Source organism: Tiliqua scincoides, chromosome 1 (assembly GCF_035046505.1).
Source record: "Tiliqua scincoides isolate rTilSci1 chromosome 1, rTilSci1.hap2, whole genome shotgun sequence".
Lineage (NCBI taxonomy): Eukaryota > Metazoa > Chordata > Lepidosauria > Squamata > Scincidae > Tiliqua > Tiliqua scincoides.
This window is the reverse complement of record NC_089821.1, coordinates 120,145,262-120,165,474: the sequence shown is the minus strand read 5'-3', so window position 1 is coordinate 120,165,474 and position 20,213 is coordinate 120,145,262. Positions and strand designations below refer to the sequence as shown.

Sequence of the window (20,213 nt, the reverse complement as noted above, 5' to 3'; positions counted from 1 at the left end):
AATTAGGTATTGTTCTGTGCTTGCAATTTTTGAATTCAGGGGGTGAATTTTTGAGCTAAGAAACAAATTATAATGGAATCTGTAGGAAAAATATTTTACTGTACAGGTTTTTGCCTCACTGTCAGTCTTTATGGATCTCATTAAGGGATAACTGAAACTGAACAACTAGAGGTAATGGTAACGAGATTGAGACAATGGGGGAGGAGTGGACTCATTTCCTTGAGCTGTTTTCTGGCCTGAAATTGGCCCCCCCCCATTGCTATTTGTCTGCAAAGCATTTCAACTTCACTTTCTCAAGCAACTGGCCCAGTACTTCATGGCAAACTGCTTTTGAAACTGAAGGATCTTTCAAATGCAGTTTTTGTGGTTTTTGGGTTGGGGGGATTGTTTAACGGGGGGAAAAAAAGAATTTCAGTGGGCATGCCCAGCCTCTTACAGCATGCATTAAGAAAGAAAAAACAAAATGAAAAAAACTCAGAGCACAAACCTAACAAGACGATCTGCCAGCAAAGCAGCCTCTGCACCAGTGGACAGTGTGGCAAACATGCTGTAAGGCATGTCACAACACCCAGATAGTAGGCAGCACCAGCAGGGAGGCCTGCATTGTCCCACCTGCACTGCATCCAAGCCTCTGACCACCGGTGCAGGTATATGCAGCGCCAAGCAGCATAGAGGCTGATATAGGGTTGTGGTAGGGTAGTTCAGAAGCAGAGAAGGGGCCTTTCTGGGGGGTAGGGTGGAACCAGGGGGTGGATCACTCCCGGAGGAGGGCAAGATCAGCAGAGGACTCCACCATATCCTTTCCTCCCACCTGGGCCTGGCAGCCTTACACAGCCTTACCCTAAATAGCTGGCGGTTCTCCAAGTAGCCCCATAGGGCAGGCTGGGATGTTATTTGGGTTAAGGGGAACAATATCCCCTTAATGTGAGGAGACCTCACCCAGCTCCCAACTATCGCTGGATACAGCAGAGACCATGTCTCCCTGTGCCAGTACTAGTTAGGATTAGGCTGCCCAATGGTTACAAATCACAAGTATTTTGCTATATAAACAAAAACTTTAAGTGAAATAAAGAAGCCATATTGGGACCCATTGAAAGTTGTTGTGACACTAGCATAACCTTCTTTTATAAGTACTGGGGATAGTCCCAACTGCAGACTTTCTGACGGCTTGAAATCCTTAACAGAGCAAATGATAACATTGTGGCTGAGCTTAACTGGACTGCATCTACTGAAGTAATTGAACAGAAGTAAATAGTTGGAGACCTGCTTTTTCAAAAGTTTGTAGCATGTAGCCAAACAAATAAGTCTTAAGAGTGGTTTTAACTTAAAATTTAGATACGGTAAGAACTTGGAGAAGATAAACTTCCATAACTCCCCTTTTCGTATTACAGTGTGTGAATTAAATTCTTTTTCCAGTTCACTGTAATATGAATTCATTCTGATTTTCAAATGTGAGCTGTCAAAAGTGGGGGAGTTTTTATCTGAGTTCAATAAATTTGCTTTTCCAAATTTGTATTGCTGTAGCCCAAACAATCCTTTCTTACTCTAGCATTGTGTGCAGCTTTCCAGCTGTCCTATGCAAAGGAAGTTAAGAACCAAACTTTCCAATTTAAAATAGTCTGAACTGCTTTTCATTTACTTTGCTCCCCTTTGAGATGCCAGAAGCAATTTCCTCTTGAAGTTGACTTCCTTTCTGGAAATGATTTTGCCTCAAATGTCATTGAAGTTCTCTAGCCCATTCTTTGACTAATTTGCTCTTTTTGTTCCTTTTTATTTGCTATTCACCAAAGTAGACCTTCTGACTGTAAGTAATCACACTGAAGTTTTGCTGTAACTTTTTATTTCAGTTCTTCTCTTGCATCAGTATCAGCCAGCCAAGTGGGACAGACAAAGCACTCATTGGTGCCCTGTGCAACAGAACACTGCTAGGGGGCTGGCTGTAAATTGACGTGGCATGGAAAATCTCTGCTAAGTTTGTAACACTTTGTGTGTTCCTGTTAAGAGCAGCACCGCTCTCACTGAGTTTGTAGCTTGAAATTATTGAGGATTTTATGCCTTGATCTGAAAATGGATAGACAATTCTCCCCTTTTCTATCTTGGAAGCAGGCGGTTCTTTTTTCTTTGGATTTATGGCTAACAGTAAGCAACATCTAAAACTGTTAAAAGTCATTACTTCTTTTCTTCAGTCAGAAAAACAGATTGGGTGCATACTCCATTTCTACCTCCACCCCCTCCCCTGCACCTTACTGGGATTTTTTTTGCAGATTTGATCATGGGGTGCGGACTGAGAAAGCTAGAAGACCCAGATGATAGCAGCCCTGGAAAAATATTTTCAACACTGAAGAGACCACAAGTGGAAACAAAGACAGACTCTGCTTATGAGTACATTTTGCTAGATTTTACACTAGAAGGTATGTCTCATCAGTTTCAACCTTATGGATGGGGAGGGAAGCTTTGCTTTATTTCTAACGCTTGAGAAAATGAGAGTATGCTGGGGATATCACTCATGTTCATAATTAAAACCATGCCTTCAACTGGTAGGAAACTCTGTTGTGTGCATATAAAATATAGTACATCTGTGCCACTCAAAAGCACAGTTATCTGTAGACTGCTGAAAGCCCAATTCTGTCCCTATGAACTATATTCTACGCATGACAATAAACTGTACTAAAAACAACTCTGAAGGTATAGAAAGTACCTTTAATTCTTTGCTAATAGTTTTTTAATACGGTTATGGAAATAACATTGAGATCTATACAGTTAGAGGCAGACAGTACTGTGTGGGGTTACTTCCTTCTTTTGCAGGGTGTCTTGTTACTAACGGAGTGTCTCCCTGTCCCAGAAACTTGAAAACACAAACAACCAACCTCAGATGGCTTCCAAATAGAAACAGACAGCTCTCTTCAGTTTTGTAGCCTTGGCATCAGGGACTCATATGTTTTGAAATGAGAAGTTACAGTTAGGCTTCTCAGTAGCCGAGCTGAAGATCTGTTCTTTGGGGCAGCAGATACTTGAAATTAATTTCAAAGCCTGTCTTCTCTTGTTGGCAGCTCACTTTAACTTTTCTTTTTCAGTCAGAATCTTCAAATGTATTGCAGGAATACACAGAGATATATGATATGTTTTACATACATACACATTCAACTTTTTTAGTCTTTGTAGATAAGTTAATTCATTTCGTTTATAAATGAAACAAAACCTCTTTGTGTGGAGAAATAGTAGAAATAGCATACTCTCAATCTCAAGCTGAACACACAGATAATAGTCCAGTCTATAATTTAAGCATCTGGCAACCAATTTTAACTGTACTGTTATATACTCTTAATAATAATTTTGTTTGGCTGTTTACAGAGTAGTAAACAGCATTTCAAGCTTATAGCTGAAAGTTTCTAAAAGTACTGGAGATTATTTCTTGTGAAAAAAATTCTTTGTTGAAAGCATTAAAACAGATGTCAAGTAACTGTGCAGGGGGAGGGGAGATCACTTTATATTTCATTCCAGTTCACTATGACATGTTGTTTAAAAAAAAAAAAGTCTGCAGTATCATGCTGAAACACTTCCCCTCAACTGTGTTAAACAAGCTCTTGAATAAATATGGCCTGAGTAGTCAAATATGCTGATTGCCTTTCACCATCTCATTAGATGGTGAAAGAATTAGAATTTGCATGTGTTTAACAAATTCCCCTTTTATTTGCAGCATGTTTCTCTGCAAGTTTTACTCCAAAGTCCCATTAAATTCAGATCTGTTCAGAATTTAAATTGTAATCCCTGAATTATGGATGTCATCCCAATCCTTAACATTTGCAATGAGGTAGCATCCTGGAAGATGTACCGTAGAATATACAGTAGTTAACAATTTGTGACATACTGGTGTAGCCATCAGTATACTTTCTCCTATATATTTGTTAGAAATGTCAGCCAGCCTTTGATCTGTTCAGTAGTAACCTTATGCAGCAAGGAATGGCACCTATATGTGTATGTTCTTTAAAGTAAATGGGACATCTAGATGTATATACTGTATAAAATCAATGAAACGAACAAGGCCTGACCACAGGCTTATAATTGGAAAAATTAATTTGCCTTACATTCACGTTCCCTTCAAGCCTCGTTCACACAGTACAGTTGGGATATAATACTCCATCTTCAGTAATATGTGAAAGTGTTCCTTGAGCATTCAAATATCAACAGTGAGTGATTAGGGGGGAAAGAATCATGTTCTGCCATATTCTTGATCAGTGGTACATTCATAATGGCTTCAATCTCAATTTTTAAAACATTTCTCTGCAACTGTCGTTGTCAAAGTATGTTAATTCTCTGACATACTTTTGTGGTTGTGTCAGTGGTGTGATGCAGAGGCATATGCAGCACATCAAGATTTATTTTAAGTAGTTCCCCATTAGTAGTGAAACCCCATACTGCTGCTTAAACTTAGTAGATTTATGAGCACATTAAACTAAGGCTGCAATCCTCTATGCATTTCCTGGGAGCCAATTTCATTTCACATAGGGGATTTACTTCTGAGTAGGCATTCATAGGATTGCATTGCATGTAGCCCTCCAATGTCAAGTTTTCCTGTCATTTCAATCCCTTTAGGTTCATCAAATCCAGAAGTTATCAAGATCACCTCTGTGTTGGATATTGCGAAAAAGGTGGAAGAATATTACACTAAAGGCTATGTGGTAGGAGCTATTCACCCTGTTCTACTGTCTGTTGGACGAAGAAGGCACTTTCCAGCCAGTCATATGTACCGAGTTGTACTACTGCGTCCTAAATTAAGGTATCTAGTAAATAATTAAATTGCAGTGATCTATGTTGCATATTTGTTACAGTATTCTTGTTCTTTGTAGTGCCTGTGCAGATTAGGGTTGGCAGCCCTTTAAGTTTGACCTGGAGTCTCCCTGAATCAACACCAATTCCCAAGTGATTTCTGAAAATAATCCTGGGGATTTTAACAGGCTCCAAGGAATTTGGATTGCACATGTCCAGATGAGCCCTACCAGCTTTATTTCAAAAATATAACTTTTATGTGCACTAAAATCCCATTGTGTTTTATTTTGTTCTTTCTCCAGTGAGCAGTGAACATCCTCCCTCCCATCTTTTCCTGTTGCAATGACACTGTGATATTGGTTACTTAGGCTAGGCTAAAAGCGCTGCATAGGATTGAGCTGTTAATTTTGATTTTATTAATTATCATCTGTACAAATTATCTCTATGTATTGAACTTTTCCAGGATTGCTCTTAGAACTTCTCAGCTCTGCTGTAAGTGGGATACTATTCTTGGCTTTATGATAATGATTATCATCAAAGTGTATATGCCGCTTTTCTATAATGTGTCCAAAACAGCTTATAATTAAAAACTATGAAGTGAATGTTGGTTGGTTGGCAACCTTCAGTCTCGAAAGACTACAGCACCCGGTATTCCCAGGCAGTCTCCCATCCAAGTACTAACCAGGCCTGACCCTGCTTAGCTTCCAAGATCAGACGAGATCAGGCATGTGCAGGGTAATAGTTGCTACCTATGAAGTGAATAGCTATAAAGCAAACAAAAACAAAATTCCAAAACAGCTGAGCAGTGGAATATCATAAAACCAAGACCACCAACAAGTCAAGAAAGAGCAAATGCCTGCTGGAACAAAAACATGGACATTACTGCAAAATGTAAACTTGGGGAGTGTGGGAATCAGGCAGACCTAGGACAGAATAGAATACTACATCTGGAGCACCACTACCTAAGCTGTCCCGAGATAGTCTTCAGGCTACTTAGAACATGACCTTGCACATGTCAATACAGTGATCCTAAAACTATAACAGACATTTGGAGAGGAACGTTTACTTCCTTGTGAACTCTGGGGCTCTTGTGAACTCTGGGGACACACAGTGGCCCCAATTTTCTCTCTCTCTCTCTCTCTCTCTCTCTCTGCAGTGGATGTACAATTTCAGTTAAACCCTGAGCTGATAGTCTCAGCACATGCTAACTTCATGTCATACAGAGATTTTTCTAGATGTATAATTGAAACACATGAATTCATGTGACAGCATCATCTGTTATTCCCAATGCATAGAAACAGGCCAAAGTTCAATATACTCATTGTTTTTTGTTGGATCAGACTGAGATGTGGATCCAGAATGTGTATAGAAAGAGTTTCCATTCTAAAGGGTGAATTGGAGAAATCCGTTCTTTGTTCCATTTTGTCATGCCACTATGCCAAACGTGGCCTCCTAGTGAAAGTGTACAAGAACTTATAGACTCACTTAAAGATTATTTGACATTTTCTTTGCAATATTTCAACGTCGGGAGGTTCGTGGAGCATTTGGGTCAAATCATGCTTGTAAGCAGTGCTTAGGTTTTCTATAGTACCAGGTTGCCAATAGAATGGACCCACGGTTTTCTTGTCATATTTAACCCCATTTTTAAATTGTTGTGTGTCTTTGTGTTAGCTGAGAAATGTTCGATATTTAGATGATACGTAAATATAGTTTCTCTCAATCAGGAAGTCATTTATTTTTGAAGTAGTGTGTTCAGGCAGCATATAATCAATACAAGTTGGGGTATCATCCAAACAGCAAGAGTTGGCAGGACTTCATTCATAAAGTTTGGGAAAGAAGGAAGTTGTGTGTACTAGAGTTTTGTGCAAGTTACAGCAAACCGAAACAAAGAGAGCTTTCTTTCTGTGTTCTAGCCAGAAGCATCCAGCATCCAGAGGACAAAGACACCCCAAACTTGTGATTGAGGAGTGCCCTTTAACACATGAAGCACTAACAAATGAGGTAGTAAAAGGACTGTTGGAAAAGGTATGGCAATCTGTCTCCTTTTCTTCTTGAATTGTTTTACTGATAGGTTTTAGATTTTGTGATACAGGAGTATCTTCACAAACTAATGTTCCATTAAAAAAATTGTGTGGTTATTTAGAGAATAAGGCTGCCTAATGTTTTAGATGCCTGAGACAGATTTCTCTTTCCTCTCTTTTTTGAAGATTTTGTATTCAGTGAAGACCATTGGTTGAATCCAGACTTAGGCAAGCGGAACGTGGCTTGAACAAGGGATCTTCCTTATCTCTCTTCTCCCTTGTGCCCCCCACAAAAACTTCTTTTGAAGGTCTGGGATTTCTCAAGAAGGAAGTGGGATAGGTCTTTCAGAGGGCAGGAGAATCCCCACAAACTTGATTACCAGTACCTTCTCCAAGTATCGCTCTAGTGTTTACGGGGATTCCTCTGCCTGCCCCATAGACCTCCTACATTCCACCACTTTTCTAAGAGTTGCTCAACTCATAGGCTTTTGGAGAGCACAGGGGGCTGCAGTAGAAGGAGAGTGTAGGAAGATCGTTTGCAAAAACTTCATTCTACTCACATTAGTTAGAATCCAACCTATTCATTGTTGGCCATGGGCACTGCTAAGAGCAAAATCTGAGTTTTATTCTTGTTATCACAGTTTAAACTAAGAGCAGTAAAACCTTCCATATGTTGCCTACATACACAGTCAGTTATACACAGTTCACATTTATTATTGTTTTTAATCTACTTTGAAAACACAGATTATGGGTGGAAAACAGACTTAAATTCCATTTTATTTTATCTATTTTTAAACATTTATTCATTACCTTTCCCCTTTCAAAAAGGGCACCCATGGCAGCTTAAATCATTTTTAAAAAATCAACAATAATAACAGCAGCAAGAAAACCAAACTCAAAGCAAAAAACCAGAACAAAACAGAAAGTTCTTCAAATCCTGCCAGGAAACTATTAGGGAGGAGGCAGTTCTCAATTCAAAAGAGAGTTCCGTAATTACAGCACTGCCACAGAGAAGGCCCTCTCCCTTATTGCTGACAGTTGAGGCTCAGCCAGTGGCAACATTCCCAGAAGGCTGCTGGGAGATGACCATCTCATATAGGGGGAGATGGTCCCTCAGATTCCCTTGTCCTAAGCTGTATATGGCTTTAAAAGTTAACACTAGCACCTTGAATTTCACAAGGAAATAAACCAGCAGCATGTTCAGTCAAAGGGGTTGCAGAATGACTGAATCAAACTGCCTAGCTCCAGTAACCACATGTACTATTGTGTTTTGCATCTATTGCACTTTCCAGATGGTCTTCAAGGGCAGCCCCATGTAAAGTGCATTGCAGAAATCCAAACTCGGTATTACTAGTGCGTGAACCACTGTGGTCAGATCTTACTGACTCAAGTGTATGCATGGTTGGCCTACAATTCTAACAGCCCAATCCTATACTTACCACGGGAAACCAACCGATGCCAGTTCCCCCCTTGCGATGTTGCTGACTGCCATAAAGCAGTCAGTACCTGTCACAAACGGTGCTCCAACAGCATACAATTTAGCGTGCTGTCAGGAGTGCTGGTGGGAAGGCCTAAACCTTCCCATCCCCATTATTGGATGTCCCTGCTTGCCAGAGCAGGTAAGATGACAGGAGAGGTGGGAGGGGGTGGTGGGAAGGCAGAATAGAAGCAAGAAGGGGGAAAAACAGGGCAGGGAATGGGTGGATCAATCCCAGGAGGGAGGCAGAATGGCAACTACTGGGTGCCAAAATGGCAACCACTACATTCTATGGTGGTGGACAGTACAGGAGGACTCCTCTAGGTAAGGGAACAATCATCTGTTACCTGGAGGTAAGCCTCTGCAGCATGGGTAGGTCTACTAGAACCTATGAGAGCTATTTTGCTGGGTTGGGTCTGCGTTGACCTGGATTTCCTGGATTAGACCCAGGAAATGGGTTAAGATTTCAGTGGCTCTGGCACTGCCAATTTTAGTGGTGGAGGAGATAGTATTGGTCCCTAAGCTAAGCAAAGGCCCTGCTGGCCACCACTGTCTCCTGGTGATCCAGGAGCAGGACAGAATCCAGGAGGACCCCTCAAAATATGTGCCTGCTCCTACAGAGGGAGTACAGCTTCACCCAGAACAGGCTGACAGTCCAACACCTGACTCACAAGTGTCTGAACCAACAGTTCTGTTTTGTCCATGTTTGCCAACTTGTTAGTCCCCTACCAACACCAGGCAGCAAATTCAGCAGCTTCCATGGTGTTTGATGGAACAGAGAGAGAAAGAGAGATCTGGGTTGTCATTCGCACATTGATGGTAACCAACTCCCAACCCCCAGTGGCCTCCCCTAGCAGTTTCAGTTGAATAATATGGGGACAAAAGAGAGCCCTGTCACATGCCACAGACCGGGGCAAAGCAAAAGAGTCCCCCAGTAGCACTTTCTAGGTTCTACTACTTATTGAAGGCCAGAGCTACTTCAAAATAGTACCCCCCCATCCCCAAACCGTCCAGGTGATCTCTGATGGTGGTAAAAGCTGCTGAAAGATCCAACAAGAACACTCTTCCTCTCTTTGGTCCCAGAAGTAGGTCAGTTTTAATTGCTTTTCCCCCCCTTTATGTACATTCTGCACAAATGTGCCATGCTAACATGCAGTAAAATTCTCCTGCTCCCCAGCATGTTTGTACATGTATCTTGCTATTGCCGCAGGATCGTTTGCACAAGTAGGGTTGTCAATTGACAAGAAACAAACCAGTCCAGATTTTTTTTTAACTTTTGAGCTTGTTGGCAAAGATTTATGTAAAAGTTGGTAGCATCATTATCATTTAGTGCTCATGTTGAAATTATGTAGCTCATATGTGTACAATAGAGCAGTGTTTCTCAACCAGTGGTGTGGGTACTACCAGTGATGTCTGAGATGGTGTCTGGTGGTACTCACAGGACCCCTGGCTATCTATTACCTGGCAGCAAGACCAGGAACGCGATGCAACGAACAGCAGTAGGAGGCTCAGCTCAGCAGGCAGAGCTCCAAAGCATACTTTTCTGTACTCACAAAATTCCTCCTATCCACCCTGAGCCTCTTACTGGTGTTTGTTGTGTTGTATCTGACCTCTCAACCCAGATGTAACTGGCGATGATGTCATCACCAATTACTTCCGGTGGTACTTTGAATAGGTGGACCATCTGAAGTGTTACAGCGGAGGACAAACTTTGAGAAACACTGCACTAGAGCAACAGGTCACTGAGCTTAGCCTCAGCACTCCTTTTCACTGACATATGAGATGACAGATGCATATGTGTTGTTCCGTCATAGCTGCAAACCATCAGCCTTGTTGAGCCAATGGAGGCAGGATGGGTGGTGGAAGAGCAACCCAGCAGTGTAGCACCAAAACCTGAGGGATAGCTCTCCCATCTGCTTCTCTCTATTACCTGTCCCACACTCTGTCCAACTATACACCAAATGTTTGTGTAGTATAATTGCTAATTGACTGAGATACCAACCTTCTCCAGGTTGAATGTCACTTCTGCCATGAACTTACAAGGTCCACGGTTCCCAGACTTTCCAGCACCATAACCCACTGCATCCTCCCCAGTGGGTCATGACACTACTAACCAGAATGACTTACTGGGAGCCTAGAGGCCTCTTCCAGGTCACACCTGGCTGGCTACCCACTCTATTGGTCTCTACAGGCCTTTGACTGGCCCGCAGAAGCATCTGAAAGGGACTTCCAGTCATACGGGAAGTTGCCTTCAAAAACCGAAAGTCAGTAAGACACATACTAGTTTTACACTTCAGTGTACACACTTTTCTACGCTGTGTATGTACCCATGCAGTAAAAGCTTTATGTGTATGTATGGTGATCTAATCATGAACCATTTGCTCTGTAAACTGCTTTACTGACTACTTTTTGTTGAAAAGTGGTATATAAATATTCTTAAAATAATGTGCCTTATGATGCCAGTAGCCTACAGCTCCTAAATTCATATTGACACTATTTAATATTAACTGGTTCTTTGAATACTATAGGTCAATGACGCTGCAAAAAGAGGAATGAAGTTTGTTGGCTTTATATCACAGCCCTGTTCTCAGCCTAAAATCTGCAATGGCACAAACGTGGATGGGAATACGGAGTCTGAGTCGATGCTTTCCAGAAGGAGTAGAGAGGAGAGGAAGCACAACTCGGATGAAAATGTTAAAACCTGGAATGAAGGGGCATTTAGCGGTCAGTCCTCTGAGAGTGGAATTGAGGAAGAAATTCAGCCAGAGAGCAGACAGTCTCAAGATACAGATTTCCAAGATGGAAGAGAAGGCAGCCCCAGCCCGACCAAATTAAAGAAAGGCGGAGGTACTTAAAAACACTGCCTACATACTCTACTTGCTCTGAATAATTGTATCAAATTGCGTGGGTTTTAGTGAGCCATAGTTTTGAAAGGGGACTACCATCTGAGGAGATTTGGGGTGGGGGAGGTGCTTCTGTACCGTACTCTGCTCCTGTATAACCAGAAGGAGCCAGCAGTCAGGAGCAACTTTGATCAGCTGCTCTTGCTTTGCTGACTCTGCCTCTTTTTAGAACAAGGAACTCTCACCATGCTGATGAATGCTTTGGAACCTCAGATATTAACTGCCGTAATACACTCTACCTGAGGTTATCCTTAAAGACAACGTGGAACCTGCTGCTGCTGCAAAATGCCGTGGCATTCTCCTGAGGAGTGGAAGAGGGTGGTGGTGAAAGCATATCCAACTGGTTCAGTGGCAACTGCAACTGGATGCTTGTGAGCTTCTGGGCCCACTTCAGGGTGCTGATGCTTACCTTTAAAGCCCTTTAGGGCCTGAGACCAAACTAGGGACTGCTTGTCCCTATATGCCAGCTCCTTGTGCCAACAGCAGTCATCAGATACGAAGCCTTGCTCAATGTATTTCTTCCATGTGTGGGAAGTGAAATGATCAGTTGCTAATTGATGGGTTTTTACTGTAGTCACTGCATGGTTTTGGAAAAACTTCACAGGTGAGGTCAAAAATATTGTGCCTCATGTGGCATTCCAGGATTGCAATATGAATGTATTCTGCATAGCCTTTGGCAGTTTCAATGCATATGATGACCATGTGACATTGTATAATCTTAGACTGTGGATTATTGTGAATGTTTGTTGAAATGGAGGGGTTACAAGTTATTGCAGCTGTAATCCACTCCACCTCAGGCACAGTGCCCTGGAAGATTGCCATAATATCAGTAGAGCTGTTTTCCCATCTTTCCCTATCTATGAATCTGCATGAGTTTCTGCAGAAGTAGTGATGGTGTCAGAGGTAGGCCTCTTCAGACATTAGCTGAGGGCTTATGAGGGCTGAGGGCTTATCAGAGGGCCCCCTAGGCCAGGCTAATTCCTGAACCATTAGTGCTGGTGGCAATCGTAGTACCTAGTGGGCTATCAGGGGGTAGGGGAGGCACAGTGCAAGAATTTGTCCCCGGACCCCCAGCAGCCTGATGCTGGCACTATATGCAAGCAAGTATGATGTACATTAGGTGAAATGAGAAGTCTGTGCAGTCTTATCTTCATCCTGTCCTGTTTCATCTCAATAGAAGTACTCCAGAGTACAAATAACTTACACTAAGCAGAAGAGCAGTACTGCATGAGGGTGTAGAAGACATGCATGGAACTCCTGTTTCCACAATGGCCTGTGTGTTACCTCCATGTATATAACCTAAATATTTTGGGACTGGATGCCTCAAAAACGGTCTCCTCCCATGTGTGGCTTCCTATGGGCTCCAGTCATCATCTGAGGCCTTGCTCTTGTTTCTGAGACATGGCAGACATCTACCATGAGCAGGGCCTTCTCTTTAGTGGTGCTGATCTTGTGAAATGTCCTCCATACAGAGATCTGGTTGGGTCCTACTTTGCACTCCTTCAGAATAAGAGTAAAAACCTGGCTTTTCCATTCTGCTTTTAGAGGGAAGTGATGTCTATTAGCAGGTGATGGTGGATGATGTGCTGTTATGTTTTTAGTTGGGATTTTGATATATTTCTTCTGCCTTTTACTTAGTTTAAATTTTGTTTAATTCTTTGTTTTGTTTTTATTTTATTATGATCTGTCTCGGGTTGTCTCAGGCAAGAATGGCCAGGTAAAAATGGTTTTAAATAAGTGGATAAAATGTATGGCTGTAGACAATGGGGGTGGGGGATGGAAAGAGGGCTCTAGTGAGCATATGGCTATCCTCCATACACAAGTGCTACACATCGTCCATGGGCTAAATTATGCCTTGTATTTTTATATTTGCTATAATCTGAAATATTGTGTGATGGTGGGTTATGTAAATTTACTTTGGCTTAGGAAAGATGGTATACAAACATCATAAATCAATAAGATTTATGAGATCCTTATATTTCTATCTGTGAAGAAAAATGGTTTTTAATTCAGAGTATCTAAGCTAAGTGAAGAAGAATGTTATGGCATGAGGGCAGGAAATGTAGAATAGCCTAGATGAGGAAGGCTGAATCTTGGAAACAATGAAAATGAAGAAGAGACAGCTTTCGTCTTTGATTTGGTTGTCTCTGATTTTATTTGGTACCGAGTTTTGTTTAGTTACAGATACGAGATAATGTAGTGAGATATCAAAGGTGTAAAAATATGTGTGGTAAATAAAGTAATCAAGTGCCTTTTTGAGGGTGTAAGTAAGAAGAGGGAGGTGCCCAGTTTGAACATCTGTTGTTGGAAGGCAGCAAAAATGAAGAGTTCTGTCAGTACAAGTGAGTAAGTCCTTTGGGGAAGGGAGGGGAACAAGATAACATTATGCACAAGAAGATGTTCAAGATTAGAAGTGCCAAGTATTAGGTTGTCTGTCATCCTAGGAACTTCTAACGTATTGGCTTTCAGAATGAGAAATGAAGTGTCCCACGTGAATTCAAATGGGATGTGTGTGTCATGCTGAGCTTTTAACTGGTGATCTATGAAGAAGCATAACTTGGTCTCTCGGTTTGAAATGTAGCTTTTCTAGATATGTTCCAGTAATACAATTTCTGTTCAAATTATTGTGTTACATCCAAAGATATGGAATAAATCCCACTAAAGTTCAAGGGACTTAAGTTAGTTATGATTAACTGGTCAAATTTTTGGGAACAATACTTAGTTATGATGGTTCATGACTTTCTTTGAATATAATCCAAGACCACCTTCTGTGAAATTGGTTTACTTTTTGTTGAAAATCAGTATATAAATATTCTTATTAATAATATCAGTAGTAATAGCAACAAATACTTCATTTTTACAGACTTCTTTTTCTTATATTTTTCCTCAGACAACAAGTTGTATTCTGTCTTCAATGTTTTTGAAGATGATTCCACCTGCTGGACCTATCATGATGGTGTTCTGTCTTTAAAAGTGTCAAGGAAAGGGCCAGTGATTAGTACTCTGGATGCAGATTGGCTAGAATTAACCACATTTTATTACAAACAAGGGCTGTCATTAATTGACTCGTTTGTGTACTGGGAAGCTTCTAAAGGTAAGTTCAATAGTACCAGTAGCTTTACTCTTTACACAAGGGCAGGAGGGCAAGTATTCAAATTCTACAACAGGTCTTATTTTTTCCCATGACAGTCTCCTTTATCATAGGGCAAAAAATAGCTCTCCTGCAGCACAGTTTTCTTACAGCCTATTCCACACTCCTCTCAGATACATACTCTTGGCCACTTTAATGTACTGCCTGCACTCCATCTACATATTTCAAAAAAGGGTTTGAGAGCCATGCAGCCCAATCCTATGCATATTTATTTAAAAGTAAGTTGTGTTTATTTCAGTGATGTTTACTCCTAAGTAACTATATATAAAATTTCCATTCATTCTTATAGAGAAGTGTGTTGTAGTTAAAATACTATTGTCAGGAAAGACCTGCCTTCAGTCACTGAAATTTAGCCATTACTGACCGGGATTCCTCATGCTATGTGCTGGTATGTTCACCCTGCTTCTCTGCCCATAGTAGGAAGTCATCTTTCACACACAATTCATCCATTAGTGGGCATTTTGTTCTGAAAAATATGAATTAAACAATAGAGCTGAGCAGCACAGAAGAAGACTGAAGAAACTTGAAAGAATCCTAGGAAGTCTTCAGACTTCCAACTTCACCTTTTCAGAAAGGAGATGTATCATTAAGTGGCCATCTCCATCCATCCCACTTTGAATGTTCAGGTTGGTAAAACAAATTAAAGCTACAAACTGAGAAGGTTTGGTAAAGACATAGAAATTCACCATTTGCCCAGGTATCCCCCCACAAACATACATGACACAAAAGACGTGGTTGAAACAGGGCCATGATTTATTCCATTACAAGGCTGCACAGCAATTGATGCAATGCAACGGGTCCTGACTATACTCCACCCCCCTTTAGTGCGGGCACCTAACTAGGAGGAGACAGTTCCTGTCTGAGCCCTGCGTTTGGACGAACCACCTTGACTCAGAACCTGAGCTTGCCCAAGGCTCCCCCAGGTTCTTCATCACCAACCCCTGGAAACAGGGTCCAGTCAGCTGAATTGTTCTGCCCACCCTGAGCCAGGGAACCACGAAGGTGAGCATCCCAATTCCATTCCGGTGTCAAACCAGGCTGCCCCCGATCTGGGTAGCTTCGGGGTTCAGCACTGACCTTAAACCGGCCTGTTGCTTGCCTGAAGGTAGACACCGGTTCCCTATTTCTCCTCCAGTTCCTGCACTACCCTGCCACATGGGGGGCTAGCCTAGCGCTTAGCATCCCCCGCCCCATCTAAGAGTCCTTGCAGGACCCGTTGCAAGTCCGACAGAAAGATATGGTTCCCGACCTCTGAGAGATGCATGCTATCTCCCCTGTAAAGGTGTGGCAGAGAGCTCACTGTATCTGGGTGGTGACACACCAGGCTGCCAGCTGCCAACACTTCCCTCCCCAGGTGCGCATTAACCTTCCTTCTGGCTCTATCAACTCCAGCCGGGCTTGTGGTATGCCTCCAAACCCGGCACGGAAGCAGGTCCGACCATATGATGATCAGGCCAGGCATCCAGCTTCTCAGTGTGGCAAGGTCTTCTGCCGCCTGCTGCCTTAAGGACAGCCCCATCCTCAGGCAAAGGTGTCATTACCGCCAAGGTGTATAAGAAGCACCTGGGGAGGAGGAGCTCCCTGTATACACTCATATACCATGGGCAGTAACTGCCCCCATTTCATCCCTCTTCTGGCGGCCCACTGCACTGAAAGCTGTGTTCCCAGGCCCAGCTGGGATCCAAATTCACTCTTGAGAGGTTGCTTAAGAATGCAGAAGACAATGGAGTGGCCTCAAATCAGTGCCCTCGCTGGCAGGGAAAGGCCCAAACCTAACAATTAAAGAAGGAAAAACAAAACAATGTAAGTAAACATGAATAATCAGGTGATAACTAAGACGACCCGCCTGCCTTGGGGCGCACATAGCTCTTAAATGCCCGAGATCTCCACCTACATATTCTTTTGATCTTCCCACTATCATAACCCATGCCAGCAGCAGCCGTTGTTGTCCCTATCCAAAATGAATGAAGGCCAAACTTGGCTGAGTCCTGGCCAAGGCCATCTAAACACTTCCTCACCACAGCCAAGAACTGGAACCTGGTGAGGCTCCTCTGTCCCATTGGGGGACCATCATTGACATCTTAGGATCCGTTCACTTTGTGCGCCTCCTGCACTACATCGGCCCCATTCCCAGCACAACAGTGCTCCTTCCACTTGTGCACAAAGAGTGGCCTGTTGGACACACCTATTTGAGCCACATGCTCACGCAGCCCTGCCACTGGGCAAAGGGAGTTCCATGCCCCATTCAGTTGGACCCACTGTCCATGACCAACCTGGTCTGGGTTCGACTGCCTCAGCCTCATGCCAGCCTGGGTCCAGTGTACATCCATGACCTGTAGGGCACGCTCAGAGGAGTCCCACCTACTTTGTGCCAAAACCTCACCTGGCGGAAGGCCCCCCCAAAAAAAGGACAAGGACGGCAGCCCTAAACAGCAGTGCCTCAAATGCAGTGGAACAGACTGCACTGAATGACTCACATAGTGAGGCCAGGAGGTCAAACATAATAGGCTGCTTACTGTCCCCTCCCTTAGGGGACTCATGTGACCACCCTGTTAACATGCAATATTAACAATATAATATTAATATATTGCACAACCTGCAATATAAGCCCAGGTTGTGTGATGACTACTGTGGTGGTAGCTAGTCCCTCATGCCTCCCACCCCTTGGGATGTGAGTGCGGTAATATCCTGTGCTCCAAGAGACTCCTCCATGGATCCTGTACTTCCTTCATTTAAAGGCAGGCCTTGCATGCCCTGATGCCCTGAGGAGATCTCCGTGAGTGTTATCCAACTGCAGGATGCAGCACACTTCCCCTTGGCACAGCTATGCCAGTGCTGGAAAGTTGGTTAGGATTTGGGCCCAAGTCCTCTTGGGGGAAAAAAACAGAGAGAGTATAAAGGGTAGCATTTCCAGAGGAAGGGGGTTACTTCCACAGTTTGTGCTGTGGAAGTAACCTGTATTTTATTTCGGTTGTGAAGGCATGAGGAAGCCAGTTTCCCCCTTTTGCTGAGAGCTGTGCTGTGAGATCTATTTTATGTTTCGTGTCCTTACCTAAAGCTTAGACCATCATCAGTACATTTTCAGTAATTAGAAATGTTTTATTCTTGGATAATTACTTGGACAACCATGACAACCAAGATAAAAAAAATAATGTTGATCAAAATCAGAGGTGGATACATTTATGAAGCATATTTTCTTCTTTAATGTTTCTATCATTCATTTTCTCCTCTTTTAATTTCCCTAGCCGAGTATTTGCACAAGTCATTAGAAGGCTTATTTATCTATGAAGAAGAAGGCTCAGGAGTTCCTGGTTCAAACAGGAAAGGAAATGATGCAATAGTTGTAGAACAATGGACTGTCATTGAGGTAACTCCCAGGTTCCATTTTTAACAATTTAGAATTATCTCATAGATTATTAGGAGGATTTAGCACTCCATGGATTCTGATTTATATTCCTTAGAAATCAGTGTAAAGTAAGTTGCAGGGCACAATCCTAACTCACTTTCCAGCATTGACATAAGGGCAGTGCAGCTCCAAGGTAGGGGAATAAACATTCCCTTATTTTGAGGAGGCCTCTGTGAGTGCCACCCAACTGCAGGATGTAGCACATACCCCATTGGCTTCGCTATGCCAGTGCTGGAAAGCCGGTTAGAATTTGGGCCGCAATTCTATACACATTTTAATTGCGTATGTACACACTTACTTGGAAGCAAATCCTATAGAATTCAGTGGTATTTACTTCTAAGTAAACATGCTGAGAATTAGTCCTTAAATATGGGTAAGGTGGTCTGCAAAATGTGTTTAATCTGAATATTCTTGGCACTTCAGGTAGAAAGATCTTACTTATCAATCTTGCATTATTACCATCTTTTAAACATCTTTATTGAATATTTTAAATGTCTCAGACTCTAACACATAAACAGTAGGATTGTCAATGGGGAAGTGCTTATCGTATAGATATCATCTAGGTTTTCAAGATTAGCTTCTGATTCAAATCTGGAAGGCATGAAAGTTAGGAAACCCCTGACGACATGAATATTGGATGTTTCCCACACATTTATATTGCAATGATTGCTGCATCACATCATGATTGAACATTCCATACAGAAATGCTCCTGAAACTCTAAAAGAACACTTATGGATTTAGGCTTATGCTATGCTAATACAATGTAGAATTCCCTGGCACAGGTTTTGGTAAAAGGCATTTCCCACAGTAACCCTGAGAACATTATGTGGTAGCAACTTCTGTTGGAAAAACTGAACACATCAGTAAATGATGGTACTGGTTTCCAAGAAATGAAGAACCATAGAACCCTCAACCACAGTGGCCACATAAAATGTTTGGCTCTTGGAAAAACTTTTCCCTGATTAGTGGTGCCCGCTTTTCTAATCACTGAACCTTCTATGTTTGTATTACACATTGTTTCAAACGACTCCTAAAATGCATTCACTTTGATCCTGTGGAGCCTTTATAGCTGACTTTTATTGTTTTAGAAATGAAAGCAGTAAGTAAAAAAAAAGATGGCTCCAAACTTCATCCAGTGAAACTATGGATATTGCACATGAGGGAGAACCATGCATTCCATAGAAGTGGTTTGTATTTTCTGTGGGAGCTGCTCATAGTGCTGAAGAAGCAAGCAACCATTCACTCTAAAATGTGGCTTGTTTTTACTCCCATGAAAGTGACTACACAAATGGTTATGCTAGATCACAACCAGTTAATTAAAAAAAGAACACTTTGTAATTAAAAACGTTCTCAATATACATATCAAGATTGTTTAGGTTTGGTCTGAGTTCTGCAAGATATTTAAAGTCAATTTAAAAAAGAATACATACTATATATTTTTTTGTTTTTATTTTATTCAGACATGGACTTAGGACTCAGTCCTATCCTACTTTTTAGCACTGATGCAACCATGCCAAAGGGTCATGCATTGCATCCTTCTGTGGGTGGCAGTCAAGGAGTCCTTCTCAATGTCAGGGAACATTTGTTCCCTTACTTCAGGACTGCATTGTGGCTGCATTGGTGCTGCATTGGTGCTGGAAAGTTGCAGAGGATTTGGGCCCTTAGTCACGCAATAGAAATAATGTGGAAGTCCAAAATTAATTATAGAAGATACTGTGATTTGCTCTTTGGCATATGAAACTGTTGGATACTCTCTCAAAACACACCCACCCCTGTGTTTCTGACTACAGGGCAGTGAAATCAAAACGGATTATGGTCCCTTACTCCACACATTGGCTGAATTTGGTTGGCTTTTAACATGCGTATTGCCCACACCAATCATCCGACTGGACAGGTAAGTGAAAATAATATGCAATTATAAAATAAAATAGTGTGTGTATATATGTGCACAGTTCCCTCTCTCTCTTTGGGTTGTATTATATCCCCCCCCCCCAATGATCAGCTTATTCAAGCATAAAAGTGTAGGCATAAGTAACATAGGTAATAAAATCATTGGCATGAAAGAGAGGCAACTTTGAAAGGTTGGTCAAACAGGGAGAGATGAATTCCAAAAACCAAAAAATGTAGTTTTCAAGAAAATCATATAGCAAAATTGCAAGACTCTGGTCTGTCTGCCCTCTGGTGAAGATTTTTTTAGGGGGGGGGGTCCCTAACTAGCCCATTCCTCCTTGATATTACAAAGGTTTTCCAGAAAACTCCTAACTCTCATGCCACCAGAACAGAGCATGCACAGAGCACAAAATACTAGCACACAAGTTAATGCCTCATAGGACACTCTTAATGATGCCTTGCACTTAGCAAAGATTGTGAATTTTGGTTTTGTTTGTTTCAGTGACAATTAGGGGGGCTCCAGAATAGCACCAATGCTTATTCCTCCCTGGCTTTTAATTTTTATTATAGTATAATGGATGGTGTTACTTGAATATT

The 20,213-nt window shown here is 42.0% G+C and overlaps 1 protein-coding gene and 1 pseudogene across 2 annotated transcripts in view; one reads left to right on the top strand and one right to left on the bottom strand.

Annotated features, from left to right (window-relative positions):
• The first annotated feature begins 1,772 nt into the window (after positions 1-1,772).
• Positions 1,773-20,213, top strand: part of RFTN2 (raftlin family member 2) — a 39,063-nt gene continuing 20,622 nt past the window's right edge. The window contains exons 1-8 of one of the 2 annotated variants that reach the window (XM_066635929.1): positions 1,773-1,804; positions 2,265-2,411; positions 4,594-4,777; positions 6,681-6,792; positions 10,794-11,112; positions 14,059-14,262; positions 17,565-17,686; positions 19,517-19,620. In XM_066635929.1, coding sequence (XP_066492026.1) covers positions 2,273-2,411; positions 4,594-4,777; positions 6,681-6,792; positions 10,794-11,112; positions 14,059-14,262; positions 17,565-17,686; positions 19,517-19,620 — 1,184 coding nt within the window. In that variant the 5' untranslated portion in view covers positions 1,773-1,804; positions 2,265-2,272. Of the gene's footprint in view, positions 1,805-1,995; positions 2,140-2,264; positions 2,412-4,593; positions 4,778-6,680; positions 6,793-10,793; positions 11,113-14,058; positions 14,263-17,564; positions 17,687-19,516; positions 19,621-20,213 lie in introns of those variants that run through there. The other variant, XM_066635920.1, reaches the window with a different exon arrangement.
• LOC136637044 (5S ribosomal RNA) lies at positions 5,401-5,517 on the bottom strand (annotated as a pseudogene).